Source organism: Pseudochaenichthys georgianus, chromosome 4 (genome assembly GCF_902827115.2).
Source record: "Pseudochaenichthys georgianus chromosome 4, fPseGeo1.2, whole genome shotgun sequence".
Taxonomy (NCBI): Eukaryota; Metazoa; Chordata; class Actinopteri; order Perciformes; family Channichthyidae; genus Pseudochaenichthys; species Pseudochaenichthys georgianus.
The window spans coordinates 6,591,238-6,607,780 of NC_047506.1; the positions used below are offsets into that span (position 1 = coordinate 6,591,238).

The following is a 16,543-nucleotide window of genomic DNA, read 5'->3' on the forward strand; positions in this document are numbered from 1 at the left end:
ATGATGCGTGTGACGCCACGAGCAGAGGCAGATCCTTGGAGCAGACAAGCACCGGGCTGAGGCAGCAACGCATCCGCACCAGCAGCGCCACAAAGGGAGTTCAGTGCTGGTTGTTGTACCTCTTCTTCTCTCCACTCCTCCTCCTCCTCCTCTTCCTCTCCAGGGTTACAGATGCTCCGGCTCGGCGGAAAGATGTGCGGCTTCTCCGCCCTGCTCTCGGTGCTTCTCGCCGGGATCGCTGCGGCGTCTTCGGATCTGTTTGACAACCAACTGGGCGACATCAATTACTGCAAAAAGCAATGCCAGCTCACCATCAAAAACAAAAGCCCAGCTAAAGTAAGTTATTCCTTCCTTCCTCTTGTACTGTCGGCTGTCTCTGCAGGAAGCGCATTACCAGCAGCAGCGAGAGAGATGCATCCTTCTGTCCGACGATTCAGTGCCAGACATACTGACGAATAGACTACAACATATTCAGCAACGAAAATAACTATGTTTACATCTTAAAATATAAAATAAATGCGTTTATGTCCGTGCGTAATGAGATGTTTTGGGTTTTTTCGCTGCATCCTCTTGGACGCGACGGCGCACAATTAGGCCGAAAGATGGTTGCAGCTCGTTTTCTTTCTGCACCTTACAGTGTCGTCCAAGAAGTGAACTGCACACAGTCAGCTGTACTTGCTTTAAACTGCGCCAACAACTGATCATTCCTTTATCCGCTATTAAGATCAAGCAGGGCATTTATACTTTAGGGTGGAGGAGGGTCAGTGAGGCTGTATGAAGCATGAAGCAATCCTTTATTCTCAGTATACACAGCATCTTAGAAGAGGCCGGACTAGACCCCATGCAGGACGGTACATAATGGCTGTGAATTTCACCAGGAGTTTCTGTGGTTAAGAGCATTGCCTAGATTTCCAGGGTCGGATGTTTTTCCTCCTCCCACCTCCTCTTCCTCCTCCTCCTCCTCCTACTACTCCGCTGCCTTCAGGTGTGGTTCTGGCATCCTGCAGGGCAGAGCTGCAAGGCAGATCAGAGTGTACCGCTTTAAAGATTGTGATTAAAGAAGAATATTTCGATTTGAAAACGTACATATGGGCAGTAGCTAAAGAAAGGTTGAATATGCAGTGCATCCAAACAATAGGGCACCGTTTTATGGTTGGAGATAAACACCCCTCTGTGAATACACAGGGACACGCTGTGATGAAGATGACAAGCACAAGGCTGTAATAAATCCTTTATGGTCGCGGTCAGGGAATCTCTTTGTCTCGTCTGTCCCCAGAGAGGTCACTAGGGGGCGCTGTTTCCTCATCTAAAACCATAATTAATGCATTGTAAAAAAGTACAATAATGTGCATTTTCCAAAGATAACCACCTGCACTTGTTTCCTACAACAGGCACATTGTGAACAGTGTTATCAACTGTTTGTGACAGGCTGTAATTTAAAAGCTGCAACGTGTCATTAGGAGATGCCATAACCCATCATGTTTTCGAACAAACCTATCTTGAGTTTATCCAAGAGTGCCAGAGACATCTCTAATTTAGCATCTCCCTCTCTGCTTTCTGTCCGCTGGTAGGACTCCATAATGAACGCCTGTCACCGCGGCTGTCGCCTCTACTCCATCTGCCAGTTCGTCAATGGCAACGCCGGCTTCAACACCAGCAAGGAGGAGTGTCAGGGAGGTGAGTCAGTGTCAGTCTGTCTGCCTGTCAGTCTGTCTGTCTGTCTGTCTGTCTGTCTGACATGCTGAGCAGGGCCAGCGGAAAAAGTGTACGCTGCTGAGGCCTCAATACTTAAATGTGAAAATGAATGGCAGTGGACTGAATCCACCTAAAATTAAATCTAAATATTTTTTGACCAAATAACTGCAACAACATTATAGGGTTGACTGTTCATGCTTTCATAAAATAAAAAATCTTCAGTAATGTTGATATGATGCCTTAGTGGTAAAGATAATCACTTTTCTGCAATTCACCCTTTCAACCAGGAAAAAGATAACAGTTATGGCATATTACAATATCCAAAATGACAGACAATATCTGGTCTTATATCACACTATTGATATAATATCCATATATTGATTACATGTAGCCATGTGATTCACTTAAACATACGTTTGGTTTGTGCAACACACAGTAATGTGAATGTTAAACGGTATATTATGCTGTTTCTACTGACATTGTTTCTTAAGACCTTGAACGAGTGAGTCCCTTTGACAAGGACTCGTTTGACCTCAAAAAGAAAATGTTGCACTGTTTCCTAAAAGCTGGGTGTTTTCTGGGTGTTTGAGGCTCCTTCGCTCGGTTTGAACCTCGATTGGAAATCAATGATGTGATTTGCCGTCCAGACAGCCGATGCCCCGTTGCTCCCTGTGATTCATCTCCACGGAGGCCAACAGATACATCTCACTTGCATCTTTATCTTTCTTCCCACATATGAAGCCAGTACCTGATATTATTTTCCTTGTATCTTCGAGGAAACATTTGTGCACTCCTTCTTCTTCTTCTCTTACTTCTTTTACCATCATGCTTCTTATGTTCATGCTTCATAACAATCCCTTCCCCTCCCTGCCTCTCTCTCCAGCCTGTCAGGAGGCGTACGTGAAGCAGCTGGAGCAGGAGGCCTGCTGCACCGGCTGCGCCAGCCAGCCCTCTGAACCTGAGCTCAAGAGGAGAAGGGTGAGAAACGCTGAACACTGCAAACGAGCAATGAGAGCCAAAGTGACATCTGAGTGGTAAAATCACTAAGATCACAAACGTGTGTAAACGGCACACACACAGTCAATACTGCTCGTAAAGAGTGTGTGTAGGATGTGTATAATTTGATCATCATTTCTTTCTTCTTTTATCTTTAATACTTTTGTATGCACACTTTAGGTAACATGAAGCTGTCTTTGGCTCTTTTCTGCTGGAGCAATGTAAATGTCCCCGCTGTGGGACGAGGTATTCTGATTCTCTCCCCTCTGCAGCTCAGGGCCATGACTCTTCGCCCTAAGTCCCTCTCTGTGATGGAGGCCGTGTCCGGTTGGTGCAACGACATCGTCAGCTCCGCCCAGAGCTTCATCTCCTCCACCTGGACTTTCTACCTGCAGGCTGACGACGGCAAGGTTGTGGTTTTCCAGGTAAGACCTAAACTAAGTGTTTATCCAGAACAGGCCTTTGTATTGTAGGGCTCTAGGAGTATATGTTTCCTGTTTCACAGAAAGCATTCACCTTTGACCTGTCTAGTTTATAGATCAATGGTTACAGCTATGTTCTGCAAAATGGTCACGAAACGCACATATTCTGCCCTCTATTGCCAATTTATAAACCTGATTGTGTTCTCAACTAAACCCAGCTCATACTCATTGTCAAATGTTCAACTATTTTATTTGGTATTGATAACAAAATATATATAATTGCAATGATCAGTAAAGGTTCCTGTGGCTGAACTGAAAAAGAAAGACAACGTCCACTTACATTGACCCATATATATCAAATCTCATCAGACAACAAATGCAATAAACACACACACAGTGCATAAAGTAACAATGTAATGTAATCAGCATGTGGTTTGATTATGTTTCAACAATCATAACTTGTTCAACGTTTTTTTATTCAATTGTATCTGTACTAAGTGTATATTGTGTCCTGCTTCTTCTTAATATCTATGCTGAGAACAGAGTTGGATATTAAAGTGCTTTGCTTTAAAAGACCCAGACAAATAAACACTCAAATCTCATGATGACGGAAAATTATAAGATTGATAACTAAAAGGCTTTTTCATACCATGTGTTTTTCACGGGAGGTTAAGAGCAAGCGAATAAACCTTTATAGATTATTAGATGAGCTGCTTCCTGTTAAGATAGTGAAATACATCCTCTAACCGTACGATGCTGCAGAGCTTGGGTCTCTGCCAGAACGACTCACAGCCCACTCTAGAGTCGGTGAAGGTTGACTGAGTAAGGGCACACAGCGGGGTGGGGACAAGGTGGTTAGATTTAGAGAGCGGCAAACAGTTTTTCAGCACTTTAATTGTTTATAAATGTCCTTTTAAATGATGTCTCTCCCTTTACGCCATGCATATTTTATAAGCGGCACGGCTTACTGTGGTGAACCCGCCTCAGGACAGAAACTCACTGCAAGATTTAGAAGAGTGGACTAAAGGATTAAGTTTAAGTTGTGACAAATAAATATCCCAACTTTTTCCGAGGAATTTTAAAAGATTAACTGCTCATGATTACCCCCACACAAGAGGTTATTTTTTAGCACTGTTGGCAAGACTTTTTGTGAAATAACTCTGTGTTTTATGGACGATTTTCGCCGATTAAGCACTTTCCTGCAGATCTGGATCCAGATGTACACCAGAAAAACCGTATTATTAGAAAAAGCAAACTTAGAGGTTTTTGCAGCCGTGGCTACTCGATTAATTACTAAGATCAATGGCGTAAAGCACCTATACATTAAAGCTATAACAGGATTTGGTCTGTCTAACCACCAGACTACTCAACCGTATCCTCCAAAAACGGGTCGGAAACCTGCTTCCCTGTCAGGGGTTTTCCCCATTTGTGACTTTGATCGCATTTTTAGCTACATAATTAAAGGGCTAAAAGGGAAATGACAGTATTTATGCACCGTAACCCATACAGACGGGCTACTGTGTATCATAGGAGTCTTTTTCAATGCTTAAATTCCCTATTAGGTATAAGAAACGATGGGCTCCGCCTCATATAGAGATGCAGCAGCCACAGAAAATCACCAACATTTCTTTTGGACGTGGTGATGGATGTTTGCTCTTTGTGGAAGTGACATGCCGGCTGAAGCGGAGAGAGAAGCCAGGCTCCACGGGGCTGTGGGAAGAATACCAGGCCTGTGTTTAGTGGTCAGCTGGCAGACCGCCACGGATTTGACAGATTGACTTTCCGAGTGTTGAAACAACAGAAAAAGTCCAGCTAAATTGAGGGACAGCAGAGGGGGGGAAGCAACCCAACGCTGTCTGTCATATAAATGATGTGCGTGTCCATAAAGCGCCTTCTTTATAGATCAATCTGTGCGCCCATGTGTGTGTTTGTGTGACCTCAAGTTGTGAGAATGACTGGTTGTGTGCATCATAAACAAACATTAGTGGCAGCAGTGTGTTCAGATTGTGAAGCTGGAATAAGTCGATTTTAGGTCACAGCTGGGGTTGTCCCCCGGTGACGGAAAAAAGTAAAGGAAACTTGTCATTTTGTGAAGCATTGGTAAAACACAGCGCTTTACCTCAATCAGTCATTCCCTTTTCAGCTCCCTGGTGTTATTTTTGACAAATCAGAACTTGAAAGTGCGACACAAGTGAGAAGACTTCCTTTGACTGAGCTCCTGTTCTGTTAGGGAGCACGCCTGCAGAACAAAGTGAACTCTGGGTGAGGCTGTAAACCTGACTCTGACTAATGATGCTACACTGTAAAGGAAGTCAGTTCTCAGCTTAGTTTACACTAATGGTGACATAAGCATGCACTTTACATATGATGTAGGCCTATGGTGCTATGGTTCATCTTTGACCATCTTAGCTTCTATTGTTCTGAGATACAATACCATTGGTTTCAAAGGGGGGTCTGAAAAGTCAATGAGAAAAGGACCTATATCTCACTTGATTTATTACTTCTGTAAACCTTTTGATAATACGTGTATGGTCTCAGTCACTCGTTTCAAGTATCCTCCAGTCCAGCTTAAAGGTGGGGTAGGTATGTTTCATAAACCGGCTCGAGATACACTTTTTGTTATATTCCATGGAATGCTCTTAACATCCCGATAGCAATGAATATCTTAAGTGCTTTGACAAAAAATAAAAAAAATTCATCTGTAGAAGCCGTAATACTGTAAAAAGTACAACCAATCCGTTTAGCCGGATTGGTTGTACTTTTTACAGTATTACTCAGTCAGAGGAAGTTTTTTCGATGGCCTACCTGCCTGTCAGCCTTCCACCGGGGCACAAACTTATCTCGTGCCCTCATTGGTCATGTGCGCGTTCGTGTGTGTTGGAGGAGAGGCTCTATACGGAAGTGGCAGATTTTCTCCGGTTGTGTATTTTCAAATTCTAGCGATCTCGAGCCGGTTTCTCAAACTTACCTACCCCACCTTTAATGTTTATTTTGTAAATGATTGTCCCATTAGAGTAAAATAAACAAAAAAAATGCGTTATGCTTTAAGGCGGGACAACCTTGTGATTGACAAGTCGCTGCCACTGCATTGTTCCGTGTTTGGTTATAATAATAGATCATCTTGTCAAAATGTAGTCACTTCTGGCTAACAAAAATTGAAACAGCTGAAATAACAACGGTAGTCCAAAACATCACGGTGACTAATTCCCCTTCTTTTATAAAGTATTCAGTATGGTTCCTACTGAAGACAGGTATACTTATTCACTTTTTAAATAGGGCTAAACAGGTGGGCAGTATAGTTTTTACAACAACATCAGTCAAACATGAGTAAAAAGTGAATTTTTAACAGTGGGTAACAGCAATTACTTTATTTACATTTGGTGCACTACTGTGAGTTAACTGTTTGGCGGAAGGTATACGTTTTTTGGGATTCGCCCATGATAAGCTACAGAGCCCATGGTTTTCTAAATGAAGCAAGATCAGTTGTTATAAAGATACATTTTTCAGTTGTTTTGGTCTAGATGCGTTGACAATAAGAGAAATAAAGAATATAGCCGGACTTGTCTCCCTCTAAACCCTTTTTTTTATAGGTGTTGTTTTATTATCATTTCGACATAAAGTATTTTCTGTCTCCTATTCCACGTTCCACACCTCCAGAAAAATAAAAAGTGGTCTTAATTGTCGACATGGGAGAGCTGTAATCAAAGTTCATTTAGGGTCTCCTAATTAAGGGCCATCATTTTGACACCATTAGTCCAACTTGAAGTCCAATTAACTTGATATATTTCCCCAAGGTTTCTTTATTTGATGATTCCCTTGCTTAATGCACAGCTCGATGGGGCCTCGGAGAGACGGTGTTTATAATTGCGATTAAGAGTCAGTCAAAGTTGTTTTGCATTACATGTTGATATTCACTTCGCCCTCGCACAGATTCTTTCAACAGATTGAAAGTCAACAAAATAAGAGAAGTGAGATTTAGTGAAATTCTATCTGCAACTCCTTCCTTCCTTCCGGTCTTTCTTTTCTTTCTTTATTCCTCAAATCTTTCTTTCCAATCCACCTTCTTTCTTCCTTCCTTTCTTTCTTTCGTCCTTTCCTTATTTATTTATTTCCTTGTTTCCTTCTTTATTTCATGCTTTCTTTCTTTCTTTCTTCCTTCCTTTCTTCCTTTAAGCCGGAGCACCTTTTACATCCCCCCTCTCTCTTATAATGCATGACAGATGCAGATCAGGCTCTGCTCGTTGTGATGGTTAGATCCCTTCAGTCTGCAGCCAATGAGAATCAGCCGTTCAAACCCTTCACACCGCTGCTGCATCTGGTTTCAATGCACTCAAAAAGGGGTAATAAACCCGGTTGTGAAACAGCTATTTCAACAGAGGAGGTTTAAAGGATTGAAAATGTTTTGGGGAACAAACCAACCAGGCATGTCTCTACGGCCGACTACAGTGTGTTGTTTTGTTTTTCTGAACCAGTGACTATATCGTTCAGAAGAAAGCAGATCAATCATATCCTAAGTAATGTAAGGAAAATGCAGATTTCATTTTTGTGGTTCACATGACAGCGCAAGACACAGCGAGAGGTCTTGAAGTGCATTGATCCACTTACTGCAGAATCGATAAATACCGGGATCTTGACGCTACTGCAGTGGGATTTACTGTACTCCTCTTAAGATGCCTGTGTGTGTGTGTGTGTGTGTGTGTGTGTGTGTGTGTGTGTGTGTGTGTGTGTGTGTGTGTGTGTGTGTGTGTGTGTGTGTGTGTGTGTGTGTGTGTGTGTGTTTGTGTGTTGCTGAGGCTAGCAATAGTATTGTTTGAGCCGACTACAGCTGCTCTTATAGTGGAGGAAGGGTCAGCAGTGGGGAACCAAAATCCTCTTTTAATGAGTTCTCTAGGGGGGACCAGAAACACTGCGCACATAATGAAACTCACAACGGAACAAATACTGTCAGCAGGCTCTGCGTTTCGGTTAAACAGTCGTTTTAAAAGCCAATTTTCAAACTGCTGTCCCAGTTCAAGGGTTTTACTTAAAGTAGTTTGGGTGTGTGAGAAAGAAACGACGAGGGACTCCCGGACATATTAAGCAGGCAACAATAAAAGATGACGATCATGAGTTTAAAGTCAGTTTGATTTAGTTATGAAACAAATTAAATTCTCATCCTTATCCTTAATCATTTCACTAGTGTTCAGATTCATTCGGCATGTTGAACAAAGGAGTATAAATCCCTTTTAGCTGATGTTAAAAGCTTTCAACCGAAATGTATTTCAATAACTTGGCTGCCTCACAATCATCTTTTATGCTTCAAGATGAGAAACGTCTAACTTTGTTGCACTTAAGTATCAAGTTTTGATGTTAATCATCCTAATAGAAAATAAAAAGACTATATGCTTGGTGTAACATTTAAATCAATACCACTACTGAATATCAGATGTTTTAAACTGTCAGCAATGTCAATCTCTCAGTAAGAAAATACTGTTTTTTAAAATGAATATGTTGTTAAATAAATAGTGTTGACCTTATTGGAAATAGGGTTTGCTCTATAATTACCTTTACAGACATGAAGAAAAACAATTCAAAATATTCATACGTTTTTCTAAATGTCTCACTTTTCTTTTTTTCCTTAGTGTCATTTTGGAAGTGTAAAAGTATAACTTTGCCTCTCCTCTGGTCTTATAGTAAATAAGTTCAGTCCAGCTTTAGCAGCTATTCTTAGTAAGTGCTCCTCTTGTGGTCTGACCTCACGGTGTCAGACAGACCATTTCCTGTTGACTTACTTTGGTATAATTGCTGCCTTGATTGCTGAGTGTCTCTGTTGTTGTTTTCCTCCTCAGAGCCAGCCAGACATGGAGTACTCTCTGCCCGAGCTGCAGGCTCCTCGATCCAACGTGGCAGACAAGCCCTGGCCTCAGGTCCACTCCCACACCCAGAGACCCCACGGTGAGAGAATATACAGGGTGGGAGGGACAATACAAAATAAATCATTCTGTTACAGTTACTAGTTAAATGTAAAAGATGTAATCAGTATCAAAAAATAAAAGCAATCCTGATTACTTCCTGTTTTAGTTACCTCAATATCCTCAAAGACACTCAAACTACTATCCTACAGAACAGTACTGCTTACAAAGATTAAATAAAATCTACAAATGATGCTCTTTTTTTGTTTTTTTGTAACATTGTAATCCTCCTAGGAATCCTATTTTTGAAAGAAAATGTAACGCCTGGTTTTAGGGGTTTTCTGTTTCTGTCTTTTCATGTCATTGTGTATTTTGGTTTGTTTTTGTCATTGCTATTACTGTAATGGTCTTTTATGTTATTATCATTATTGTTTTGCCATTGTTTTGTATTTCTTTTTTATATAGCACGTGTACTCTGCATTTTCTCCTGTTATTGTGTTGCGTGTGGGAAAACCCAATAACAATTTTTAACACTCAATGTGAGAAAAAAAAGGAAAATGTAACACTAATCTGATTACTTCTTGTTTAAGGTAACTGTAAGGATATACAGTTTGGTTTTTTCTATCCTAATGAAGAAGTCATGTAATCGGTTTCTACCCTAGCCTCGACGTACCCACATCACACTTGTATCCATATACTGTACAGCAGCAAATGTATGTTGTTGCAAGATGTTTTTTTTTACAAATGTTTTATTATGAATTGTATTGCAGGTGTGAGGGGACATGGGGAGAGGGGAGCGTCTAAAGCAGGAGGCAAGATGAAGCACCCGGTGCAGCACGCAGACGACCCCACAGCGGAGCACGACTTCCTGGGCTGCATGTCGAGGTGAGCTGGGTTACCCTGCTGAGAAATAAAGAACCAAGTTATGCTTTTTTCCCATAAAATATACTTCATACTATTATATATTATGTATTTATTTCAACAAGGACCATGCATACAAATACATTAATCTCAGAAAAGAAGATGTGAATTATGCCAGATTATAGCTAATTTCCATCTGCGTTCCTCAGGCAGGTACACTATCAACAAACACTCAAAACATTGCATAATCTCTATCACACAAACAATTATAAAACATGATTTAAGTACCGGTCAATAAGATAATACATCGTACAGTTAAAATAAAATATTACAATACAGTTCAAATTGAAAAACTCAGATTACAGTGTAATTAATGTTGGCATGACTGGTTGCTTAATTTAAAAATGTTGCACCACAAGACAATTGACAATTGATTCATTAAGAAACCAAAGTCTCTTGGTATGATTTCCAGTTTTTTGTCAGCAGGAAAATCATCTTTCAGAGATTTAAAGTTTATTTTATTTTCATTATTGTACGATGTCATTTTTTAAATTAATCTACTATTGCATTGTCTTGCGGTGGTTCTGTAACCTTGACAATAACAAATGTCGACATGAAGGATTGCAGTTAGGTATTGCAGATTATACAACTCAATGTTTCAAAAGAGAAAATAAAGCAAACTCACAGCTGCATGTCCGTGAGGTTATACGCAACAAAACAACTAAAACACTTATATGCATGGAAAAGTCATTTAAGTCATTTGAATTTGCAGTGCCAACACTGCTATAAAGTGTGTTTTCAACAAGACAATTTACATTCGTCCTAGTTGTATCTGTTAATGTTTAGTTCTCTCTGTATTTCTGTCCATCTTCAATCTCACCCCCTCTCCTGTGTCTTTTCATGTCCTACTCTTTGGTTCTGCAGACGTTCAGGCCTTCCACGGTGGATTCTAGCGGCCTGTCTCTTCCTGTCCATCATGGTCATGCTGTGGCTCAGCTGTGCCAGCCTCGTCACCGCACCAGAGCAGCACATCAAGACACAGGTACGCAGAGAAAAGTGATAGTGGTCTAGATAGTGAGGTGGGGTGAAGATCGGAAGGTTGTGAGTAAAAAAGTACCCAACCAATGTATACTCATGTACTTCTGAAGGAAGCAATGACTTCATTAGTTTAAAGTAGGCTCAACAAAGCCTACTTAAAGTGTCTTAACACTTCTCAGACCTTGTTGTGAGCAGTTTCTTTCTAATAAACATCTGCTTAGCTTATAGCATATTACCTTGAAGAATAAACCGTGCATTAGAAAGGAGGCTCACCTTTGCTAGTTTATGTTCAATCTGAGGAGGATGCCGTTAATGTTTACATCTGGTGTTGTCAAAGCCTCTCGAGTAGATGCACGGTTCCTATTCCTATTATGTATTTTGTGCCTCTTTTACATGCTTTATTTTGATGGATCATAATAATCATACTTTGCACCCTAAATAGGAAAGTAAAAACACAGTGGTGTGAAGTATTGTAGGTGAACTGGCTGCCTGTTTCTCACTCTTACAACTTCTTTATCGGTTGTCTTTTCAGCTTAGTATCAACGGAGATAAAGAGTTCCTGGATAACGCCCAGAAAGTCAACCCCTACTACCTGAGTCCTATGATCGCCGTCACCCTGAAACAATCTGAGGAGAGCCAGGAGGCGGGGCCGCTGCCGGTGAAAGTCGACCTCAACAAAACCTGCGTTTAGAAAAGGACCAATGGGAGAGCTGCTGTCTTGTTTCTGAGGGCAACCGTATATAACATCAGGAGTGAAACAAACGCATCACGGGACTCTAAACAGTCACCAGAGTTTTTAAAAACATATTTGTAAGAGCATGGCACCCTCCCGGCGTTTAAAATCTTGCTCAGTCTTGTTGGTCTGATAACATTTACATTTTCTTGTACAGCCCAAATTATTCCAAATCCATCCTCAGATTATCTTCAATGCTCAGCCGGCTCATTGCTTATTAATACATCAGAGCTCTTGTCTCAGAGCAGTGAGGAATTAGTACAGTTTTCAAATAATTGTTCATGTTTACAGTAGACGAAGACAAACACTGGGATTTAGTTTAGAGTTCATCTTGCCTCGTTCTCGCAGAGAGTTTGGATTAGTTAATGTGTTGTCATCGAAATAGAAATGAAAGATTGATAAAAGATGGACTCATTTCTTTGAGAGTGCTCCAGGGAATATTCTAAATTAAAAAAAAATCTCCCTCACAACATAGCTACATTTGCAGGTGAGCTCTGATCAAGTTCAGAGAAACAAAGGCATACTTACTACAACAACTAAAACAGTGTCTTCTGATAATTTATCAAAACACTTCTAGGGGCGGGGTGTGTGTTTACAATTACAGTACACATACTAATACTTTAACCTGGATTAAAAACTGGACACTCTGTCTGAGAATGAGCAAAATAAACACTATTTATTTTGTAATCTATTTATTCAGAATCATCCATCTGAGTTTTCTGTTAAAAGTGTTTTTGAAGTGCCATGTACAGTTCAATATTCATAAAAATGTACCTGACCTGTAAGATACCTAGCTGGAGGAGGGGGATTGCACCTATTACTGTATTATTATTATTACTACTCTCATATTATCGCTCTTATATCACTTGGAGAGTTCTTAGCTGTTATATGTGCTTTCTAATAGCTGACTATTTTGTATGTCCTAGGAGCACACACGGAAGCATACCCTCTGTAACAATGTGTAATGCAAAGCTTTTAACATAGACCGTTGTTATTGACAGAGTCGCACAGTCTTAGAGAAGATTTTCTGTTTCCCTCTCAGTGCTTTTGGTGTCCTGTAACGCTTTCTTTTCATCCAGGCTATGGAGACAATAAACCGTGCATGCAAGTGACGCTTCGATAGTTTAGCTTAACCGCCCGCCATGCCAGTGTGGCACGACTCTACTGTAGACTTGTGATTTTATTGTGTTACTATTTACTGTAAACATTGATTAGAATGTGTAATCATGAATGACAATTTCAAGATTTACAGGAAGGACTCTTAATTTAAAAAGCCATTTAATCGGTATCTGTGCTGGTTCTAACTGACAGTAGGATATATATCACCAGGAGTATGATATTAATCTCAAACTGTATTGTTTCCTTTTTACTGGTCTGTTTATTTTCAATGAAATGAAACTTACAACATGATGAAATAAAGTGTTTTCATTGTAAATAAATTACAGAATTAAGTGTTTTTTGTATGTACAGTAAAAGGAAGAATAAATGCAAAAGTATACTTACTAGGGTTGTCGGGTATATAAGTATAACAATAAGTTAAGTAATAATACCATGTATATTTGTTTTAGAAAACAAGGCTTGAGTTTCAAAACAGGATACATGTATTTATTATCCTTGCAAGAATGGAAGTAGTCATCACATACACATCATATGATACAACTAGTTCCCCGAACAGTGTCCTTCACATGCTGATATACAAGAGAGGGAGTTACACAGTCACAAGATGGAGGAATACCGGTTCAATGCCGTATTCAAAGCTTTGTTCAGATTACCTTAGACCCACGTCAGAAATGATCATGCTTGTCATATGTCCATCTTCATAGAGGCTGAATCATGTTAATTGTTGTCACAGTTTATCATGTGCCTAAAACAGTGTGTCATGGTTCTCTTACTAGGTAATCATACATCTTGCAATATACACTGATATACTGTACACTTGGGCCTTCGTCATTATGTGCATCTCTGTCCTTGAACAAGTGCATTCAGTATTTTCCCACAATTTCTTTATATAGGCTATTCAAAAAAGGCAGTGTGGCTTTATATTCACAGTGAATGATAATTGATCATTTTCATAGGAGTTTATTTAAAGTGGAACTATAATGCTATATTTGAAACATATTGTAGGGCCATACCGATATAAAACATGTCTGTGAAGTTTTTTTTTCAAAATACCAAACAGATCATGCATTTTAGCCATGCCTCATTTCGCTCTATTTGCTCTTTTCCAGCCCTGTTTTTGCAAGGGCTGATTCTGTGGCAAATGAGCTGCAGCTGACCACGCCCCCCTGCAAAGGACGGGGGCGAGGCACAAGCGTAATGTTACCATGCTGTTACCATGCCACGGCAACCTCTCATTCCCCTGATAGGTGGAGAGTTGCCCATATAGGCGGAGCACCCCTTTTCTGACGTCAAAAAAATTCAAATAATAATCAGATCCGTTGCAGCCCCGTTTTTAGAGATTTGGGTATGGAGGAAAAGAGAGAGGGTTGTGTTTTCTGACACTTGGTGAGTTCCCTGACTCACCGGGGACACATATTCATGTATAAAAGACCTACTAAAGTTCATTTTGCATGAGAGGTCCCCTTTAAAACTCACATTTGATTTTATTCAGGAGTTTATTTTTACAAGCACTGGTAATGCTTACATGCTTAAGTTATGTAATATTATATATAACATGCAATTTTTTTGTGTGCATGTTTAATACTTGATTATTCAATCTGAGAAACACCCAGCAAAATCCTGAAAAATAAAGAGAAAGTAAACAAATGTAGACAGCAGAATAGCAGGATGAATAGTTAAATGAAAACTGAAGAATTTCATTTATAATACATTTCTCAAAGTACTCATTCTAAAAGCATTGGCTTTTTTAGAGATTGTGAACGCTAGCTGCAGGTAAGTCAAGTCCTTTCCCCGCAACGTAGACATATTCACATAATACATATTTTTGGCTAAATATTATACTCAGACGAGTTTATTTAAAGCATCCAATTGTAACATTTTGACCTGTTTTGAAATCTATCATTAAAATCCTACTAACCTATGGTAATTGTCCTCCTTTACAACACTATGACAATATAATCCTGAATGTGTAATAATTGTTTCTGTCCATTTGGTGGCAGCAAAGCTTCAGAGTTTTTTAAAACATTAAGATAAGTTATTTATGCCTTGTTTGGAGTTTAAGTGATGCAATCAATAGTCATACAAGTGTAAGCATCAGAGGAGTGTCTTTACAATACAATGAATGACAGAGATAGAAGATGAGATGGCCAGAGATTAAAGACATTGTTGGTCTCATTATTGTCGCATGGCCTTTTCTTCTTAATACATATCTACGTACACAAGAAGCTGAGGTTGGCATAATACTCAAGAGAAAATAACATTTACTCCACAAAATACATTAAGTTAGTTTCTGACTGGATGACAAATGGTCCCATCAGAAAACATATGTAACTAAAGTACCACTTACAGAAGCATGCGAGTCGGCATATCAATTATGGGATAAAATCATAACCTAAAGTTTGTCATTCAAAATCTCCGCATCTAAAGTGTTGACATTTGATCAACGACACACGCACTGCACACAATTTGGTATTTGTATGATCTATTCACAATTTGAATAGCTGATTTGTACTCACTGAGAAGAATAGACTACATTAAAACATTGTACAATGCCAGGAGATATTTAAAATACATCTAAATGATAGCAGTACACTTGACATTGCTCTGTCTGCACTAACCTGTAAGAATCAAAAATAGGAAACAGGTTAATTGCTTAATAGGTTTACAACTACAACACATTTGCTTAGGTGTATAATCATGTCGGAATACAAACAATAAGAGGAATTAAGTTGTTGAAAAGGAGCAAATAAGGAACTATTTTAAAAGCTATTTAAAAAAATATTATACATTTTATAATATAAAGACAGAAAATCAATAAAAGGTTAACAAGAAATATACAACGTACAAGAATAAGAACATGACAATGTACTTAGATATAATAAAATATAGACGGATGGATAGATTTGGAGCGATGAAACCCTCTTTAATGGTCACATATGCAGAGCACACAGCATAAGCAGTTAATAAGAATTAAAAGTGGCAGAGCTGTTAAAAAGAGGTAGCTTTTGAACAGAAATGTGCCAGATTTACTTAACATATAACATGTCAAATCAAGCATTGTAGCTTAATTGAAGACGCTTCTTCTAAATCAAGATTATTACTTACTCCACTGCCATTGCCTCCAAACACACCAGATACCATGAATACATAATGAAAGCCAAACCAGGAACAACACAACAGAGCTTCCAGTGCATGTGTCCAATTAGCCTAACATGCTGGCTGGCTGTGTGAACGACAGACAGACAGAAGGAAATATCAAAACAGGCCTCCTTGTAGTCAGCTGTGACACATAATCAAAGGAGAGAAGCTTCTCTACACGAGGGTGTTACATTACCCTCTGATGTCTTGGCAGGAGTTGTTTTGCTTAAAGTGTGGTGCTGCTGGTCACCACACACACTGCAGGTCTTTGAAGGCAGCACTGACACTCCTCATTAACACTGGAGTGTGTGTCAACAGGTGACGGTAATTAGTACAAGACTTCAGTGGAGTGAAAAGAATCAGTTTAGAAGTTTAGACAAACAAAAGCCTTTTTGTTTTCTTCGGTCAATCCCTCAAGCTGCTGTGTGGGCAGAGGGTGCACAGTTGTGTCTTTCACTCTTTTCCACACAGCACACATGAGGTGCATGCTGGATCAGCGCTCTGATTTGTGTGCCATACATTCAGACTCTTTAGGTAAAGAGAGAAAAATGGTCCGCTGTAGAGCCACTTCAGTAACTTGACCAGGCCCGGCCTTCGCTCTGTGTGCAGTGGATGAGTTTGGCAGCAAGTGGGCTCCCATTGATAACGAA

At 39.8% G+C, this 16,543-nt stretch overlaps 1 protein-coding gene across 1 annotated transcript; it reads left to right on the forward strand.

The window, feature by feature from the left end:
- Positions 1-10: 10 nt before the first annotated feature.
- Positions 11-13,075, forward strand: tmem59l (transmembrane protein 59-like). The gene is made up of 8 exons (XM_034080379.1): positions 11-336; positions 1,572-1,677; positions 2,579-2,673; positions 2,964-3,116; positions 8,942-9,047; positions 9,775-9,889; positions 10,790-10,907; positions 11,436-13,075. The coding sequence occupies exons 1-8, from the start codon at positions 172-174 to the stop codon at positions 11,592-11,594; spliced, it is 1,017 nt and encodes a 338-aa protein (XP_033936270.1). The 5' UTR covers positions 11-171; the 3' UTR covers positions 11,595-13,075.
- The last annotated feature ends 3,468 nt before the right edge of the window (positions 13,076-16,543 follow it).

Coding starts and splice junctions, on each gene's coding strand:
- tmem59l (XM_034080379.1), top strand. CDS start 172: ATGCTCCGGCTCGGCGGAAAGATGTGCGGCTTCTCCGCCCTGCTCTCG. Junction 3,117..8,941: donor GCAAGGTTGTGGTTTTCCAG/GTAAGACCTAAA, acceptor TTTCCTCCTCAG/AGCCAGCCAGACATGGAGTA. Junction 10,908..11,435: donor AGCAGCACATCAAGACACAG/GTACGCAGAGAA, acceptor TTGTCTTTTCAG/CTTAGTATCAACGGAGATAA.